This window comes from Penaeus japonicus, unplaced genomic scaffold (genome assembly GCF_977035675.1).
Source record: "Penaeus japonicus unplaced genomic scaffold, GWHDUDI00000001_assembly GWHDUDI00000013, whole genome shotgun sequence".
In the NCBI taxonomy this organism is placed as follows: domain Eukaryota; kingdom Metazoa; phylum Arthropoda; class Malacostraca; order Decapoda; family Penaeidae; genus Penaeus; species Penaeus japonicus.
The window spans coordinates 26785315-26791675 of record NW_028234415.1 but is presented as its reverse complement, the minus strand read 5'-3'; the positions used below and the strand labels follow the sequence as shown (position 1 = coordinate 26791675).

At 33.1% G+C, this 6361-nt stretch overlaps 1 protein-coding gene across 4 annotated transcripts in view; it reads right to left on the bottom strand.

The window, feature by feature from the left end:
- LOC122250193 (uncharacterized) overlaps positions 1-1825 on the bottom strand; it is a 9732-nt gene extending 7907 nt beyond the window's left edge. The window contains exons 1-2 of one of the 4 annotated variants that reach the window (XM_043011533.2): positions 1694-1825; positions 283-406 (exon numbers count right to left, since the gene is read on the bottom strand). In XM_043011533.2, coding sequence (XP_042867467.1) covers positions 283-392 — 110 coding nt within the window. In that variant the 5' untranslated portion in view covers positions 393-406; positions 1694-1825. Of the gene's footprint in view, positions 1-282; positions 410-1017; positions 1648-1693 lie in introns of those variants that run through there. The other 3 variants (XM_043011532.2, XM_043011534.2, XM_086543360.1) reach the window with 3 other exon arrangements.
- Positions 1826-6361: the final 4536 nt, after the last annotated feature.

Genomic DNA, 6361 nt, shown 5'->3' with positions numbered 1-6361 from the left:
GCCACTATCATGATGGATTTCAGATTGTAGGCCTAGTTTGAGGACCACATTGGGTGTCTTCTAAATATTTACCATATATTGAACTGAAAATAAAGGAAAAGAGGGAAGGAAAAAAAGATCACCTAAACTTACGCAAAATTACAATGATATTACACCAAATCAAAATCTGAAAGGACCGACAAAGTTTCAAATATTTTGACATTGATAAACTTTCCCTTAATAACTACAATGAGCATAAATAATGACACAGAAAACAAAAACACTCAGTAATGAAATGCTTACTCTATATTTACACGGACCATTGCCGGTACACAGGCTTCAACAGTGCTGTCTGCAATTACTCGCGGAACACACTGCTTGAGCTCAGCTAATTCTGTCTCTAAAATTCCCATGATTGCAGGTTCAGCTGCTGGAAATGAAACATCTTGTTAATATTTGAGAAACACTTTAAGAAACATCTAAGCAGATATCTTATCTTAGATATTAAAGTCAAGTCACATATAATTTGTCTATAATTTTACAATAATTACATACATACACCAAAACTCTATGGAATGGAAAAAGGTAGTATTAGGAAATATCAAGGTACTAGTAACAAGTGTTATTTTAACATCCTTTCTATTTCCATCATTACCATGATTCAGGATCATATTTTCATCCTTGATCTTCAGATATCAAACATTTCAGGGAATTTATAAATTTCCACTGATATTTCCAAAACTTGTCTGATTTCCCGCTGAGCACAGCCACAATAAAAGATTGCACTACAATTTTCAGTTGGTGTAGATTTATGGTTACTTTCATCAACTGTCTATTTCTGTTTACTATAATTACGTGCAACAAATTTTTATTAGTGTTACTTATAAGGAGCGTAAACACCAGCAGAAATACATATCTATAATCTGAATGTATGTGAACTTCACTATAAAAACATGTGACATATCATCAGGTGGGCCGGACAAGAGACTATAGACTATGGACAAGTTACATAGACCAGATATGCCCATTTTAGCTTACCTTTATGCTGCCCCTTTATTTTAGCATGGCCAGCCAAAGGACTTCTCTCCCTAATAGCACTTGCCAGTATTTCTTTACTTTTAAGAATAAATAAGATCTCAAAAGATAAATAAGAAACAAAAATCTATAGCCATCTACTTGGGTTACTTTTTACTTATAGGCTGGCCTACTTCCTGGCAATATGTTTAGGAAGGTCGTAAACTACACAGTCTACTTATGAAGGTTGGGTTTAGCAAAAGACACAAGCTAATCTACAGTTTTAAAATTGACGTTTTGAATGTGAAAAAAAAGAAAACATATTAAACCGAACTGTAGTCCTAATTGTAATGGATTTAACAAGGTTGGTCCTGGAGTCGGAAGTCAAAGACAGTGCCTCCGTTTTCGTCATTATTTTGACCATATTTACTCATGAGAATGTATATTTAAATACATTAAGAACCGATTAAAGAGACAATGTCAGTAGTTTACGAGAAAGTTATCAAGAAATCACAGTATAAAAGAAAAAAATACATATCCCTTGTGACCCTACACCGTAATATCAAACCCATTTAACTCGCCATTACATTGTACAATTCATAATGTAGGTTTAAAAAAAAACATATAAAACAGAATACTGGTTCATTTGTGGCTTAGGAATCAAATATAGTCCTAGTCCTGAAGTGAAAGGAAGGTTTACCTCGTTGCAAGAAGGGTTTGTTGACAGTCGAGCGCGTTTGTGGTTGACTGAAAAATGACGAAATACAACCTTTTTTTAAGATTTAGCAAAAGTAGGAATTTTAGGAATGTTGAGTCCTATTTTCTAACCGGTAATAAGTATTAAATAATGTTGTTTAATATACATATTTGAAATACAGTTTGTTTTGTTAAGAAGGCATTTACATATAAATGCAAATTCATGCAATTATTGTTATTATTATTTATTTATTATTATTATTTTTTTTTTTTGGTAGTTACAGCCTGAGCCTTGTTATTAGCTCATGCCAGGGCCATCCTGGGGGACCGCCCGTTTTTTGTCAGTTGCAAGCAACTGAATTTGATGAGGGATAGAATCTGATTCAGACCTCGTTCTCTCACTACTACACGGTGGTTCATCTGGTAATGAATGTAACCATTTATCTAGTTTTGTTTTAAACACTTCTACACTGCATTGATGTAGGTTTCTTATATCCTTCGGTATACTATTAAACAATTTAAGTCCGTTTATTAGGAAACTTTGTTTTTGCATTTTTCTTAACAGGCATGTTTGTGCACTTATCCCAGTGCGATAGTATGTTCTTCCCTGCCTGGGGGAATGTCTTACCTGAATTCCCCCTCCTTCAACAGGTCTTGTGTTTGGTGTTCAGTTTTCAATAATTTTCCACATATATAATGAAGTATCTCTCTCTCCGCCTTTGTAGTGAGTACAGTCTTAGTTTTTTTTAGTCTTCCCCAATAGTTTAGACCCATCATATTATCTAACTTACCTGTAAAGATTCTTTGGACTTGTTCTATCAACATTATATCTTTTATAAGATTTGGGCTCCATAATTGGCACTGGTATTCTAATCTGTTTTCCATAGTGGTAAAAGGTGTTCTGGGTCTCTTGTGTTAAAAGTCCTCATTACCCATCCACTCATAACTTTTCCTTTGTTGACAATCTGTTCTATATGGTGACTGAAACTCATGTCATTACTCATATAGATTCCTAGATCTTTTACTACTTTTTTCTCTTCAATCTTCACACCTTCGACAAAATATGATCTTGCTCTTAAATTTCCAGTTGGACTATATCAAGGTTTCAAATTTATCTGCATTGAATTTCATATTATTATCATATGCCCACTTACAGATGGTATGTAGATCCTCGTTAAGTTTGTTTTCATCATCTTGTATATCTATGGGTGTACTTATTCTTGTATCATCTGCAAATGATGTTACTCTTGAGTGTTTCACACTATTATCAATGTCACCAATCATAATAAGGAATAACAAGGGCCCAAGAACGGACCCTTGTGGCACCCCACTCATAATAATCGTTTCATTCGAGTAAAGCCCATTAATTTGTACTTTTTGTTTACAATTTATTAGGAAGTTATAAATCCATCTTTCAACTTTCCCGCCAATTCCAAGGTCTTTAATCTTATGTAGCAGAATGCCGTGATCTACTTTATCAAAAGCTTTTGCAAAGTCTAGATATATTACATCAACTTCTCTATTTTCAGTTAGGTCCTTTAGTATGTTTTCAAAGTGTGTCAGGGTCTGTGATAAACAAGATCTACCACTTCTGAATCCATGTTGCCTGGGGTTTATCTTGTTTTCTTGTTCTAAAAACTGAACAACTTTTTTCCTCACAACCCTTTCAAATATTTTTATTATATGAGATGTTAGTGCTACTGGTCTATAATTTTTGGCCTGACCTTTGTTTCCACCTTTATATATTGGAATTATAGTACCCTCTTTCAGTAAGCTGGGGATAATCCCCATGTCCAAAGATTTCCTCCACAAAGTTACCAGTGGCTTTGCTATGGTTTCTTTACAGTTTTTTTTTTTTTCTTATAAAGATTGCTGGGATTTCCTCTGGCCCAGCTGCTGAATTTGTTGAGATTTCACTTACTGCTTCAAGAATATCTTTTTCATTGAATATGAAGTCAGTGAGACATTCATCTTTGTTACTAATAATATTAAAATGTTGTGGGTCTGATATTAATTTTTCTATTCTTGGGACACTATAGACTTCTTCATATTGCAGTTTGAGTAATTCAGCCATTTCCTTTGAATCAGTTACTAATGCACCATTATTCTCAAGAGGCCCAATATCTGTTCTCCTCTTTAACCTGTTGTTTGCATAAGAGAAAAAATATTTTGCATTCTGTTTTATAGCTTCCACAGCTCTTTTTTCTTCGGCTGCTTTTTGGTTACTTATAGACAGTTTTAATTTATCTTCTAATAGAGTTATCTCTGCTTTGATCCTTTCTCACTTGATCTGATCTGTTGTTGTTTTTCAATTTGTTAACCTTTTTTTTATTTTGTTTCTTAACATGATCCTTCAATCTCTTGGTATAATATTCTTGTTTCTGTTGTTTTTTTGGGGCACAAACATTCTACAAACATCTTTACATGCATTATAAAGCTTCTCTAGTATATCATTTGGTGTTAAGAGGACGTTAATATCTTTCTGTGACTTTTCTAGTGTTGCATTTAATTTTTTCCAATCTATTTAATTATGGCTAAAGTTTAAAGATCTGAGACACTTCTGCCTCGGCTATCTGTTTTTTACTACTTTTCTGATTATTTAACTTATTCTTTGTGATTTCAATTATTTTGTGGTCTGATTGGGCTGTATAAGTTGATGATATGTTGTGTACATCTTCCCCTATACTAATAAAAACAAGGTCCAGTATATTTTCTTCCCTTGTTGGAATATTGATGATTTGGTTAAGGTAAAAATTTTCTTCAAAATCTAAAAGCATTCTTGTTGATTGTCATCTTTAGTGGCATTTGCTCCTAGCTTTATTTTCTTTGTTTCCCAATCGATAAAGGGGAAATTAAAATCGCCAAGTATAATAATAGCTTCAATTTCCCTTGTATTGACAATGTAATTACTAATAATGCCTAGTGATGAAGATGTTTCTGTTGTTCCAGGAGGTCTGTATGAAATAATGTATAGCTCTTTTGTATCTTTCGTCAATACCCCTAGTATTTCTACTGTATTATTAGAGTTCTATTACAGTATCCATTCTAGTTGCTAATTCTTTCCTGATATAAAGAGCTACTCCTCCTCTGCTTCTCTTATTTCTATCTTTCCTTATTAGCTCATAATTATTAATTTTAATTTCTTCATTTTTTATGTCTTCATTTAGATGAGTTTCTGTAAGAGCTACTATTGAATAATTGTTGATCTTTGCCATATCCTCTAGATATGTAGGTCTTGTCTGGTTACTTTTTGGATATAATCCCTGTATATTTAGCAATATGAGAGTCTCAAAAAAACTATTTATTTGCTTGTCTACATTACCTATTGTTGTTAGATAGTTGATGTCGTTTCCCCTTATTTTGGGGGAGCAGTGGCCATTTCATCACCTGCCTTTGTTCGAATAGGTATGCTTCGCAGGATTGAATGTCCTTGTTTATTGCTGGTGATATACCAGTGTTTTCCTGCACCATCTTTTTCTCTGTTTTCTCTTACTTTATTTATCAATGTTTTTTGACTTTGCCTTTTTTCATAGCTCAAGTCTGGTGATATTCATGCTTCTTTATATTCATCAATTTCCTTTAGTTTCATATTCTTTCCAATCAGTTTCCATTTCTATTTTTCATTTTCTAATTTGACCTTAATTGGCCTTGGTCTCAAAGCCTCCTTTAAATATTTGCCCTCTCTAAAGGCACTCTCAACTTTGATAAGGTTGAGGTTCAATTTTGTTATGATATCATTAATCATTTTCATGTCATTTGGTTTCTTGATTTCAGGATTTTCTTCTTTTTCTTCTAGATTGTAAATAAAGAGCCTATTTGCTCTGAATGTATCTTCATTTTTCTTCTCTGACTTTTCTTTTGTAGGTTATTTTGGTTTTGGTTGCTTCTTTTTGTCGCATACAACCTTCCAGTCAGCCTCATCATCCTTATTTTGGTTGTTCAGTGTCTGAAATATCATTGTCTAGAATATTCTTGGCCTGTTTATCCGATTTTTGCCCTACCATTTCACTTGGCTCACCTTTTGGATTTTCTTGTTTCTTATTTGGCTTTACTTTTACATTTTTAGTGTCTTTTCTGTTTCCAATTCAGCAGCCTGAGTTACCTTTTTTTCTTTAGGTTTTTCTTTTTGCTCTTGTTTTAATTCATGAATTTCATCTTTCAATATTTGTATCTCCCTCAAACATTGAATCTTGAAGTCCTTTAATTCTTCATACATTTTCTGAATTATGTTTTCTAGTGGGCATGCTCCTTCACATGCCCCGTTAGTTTGAATATTTGATTTATCTTGTCATATTTAAAGCTGAAAAAGTATAGACGAGGAAAGTAGTGTGGGGTTGTCATTAGGTAATCAAAAAAGTTACAACTAATAAATGTTAATAATATTATTCATGGTCATTGTGAGGTCAATATGTTAGATTTGTCAAACAGTTAAAGGATTAAATAAAATACTTGTCTGTTTCATTATTGTATTAGGTTTAAGCATAAAAAACAATCAATATTATATATAATAATAATGTGCGGGATGTAGACCCAGAACACGAAGCATCTTTGTGGGGTTTATTTAATATCAGCGCAGAGCAATTTTTTAAAATCCTAATCAGCTGTGAATCCGACCACAAGTTGGGTATGCACAGTAGAGTTTCCCCTCTAAGGCAATATCATCATCATCATC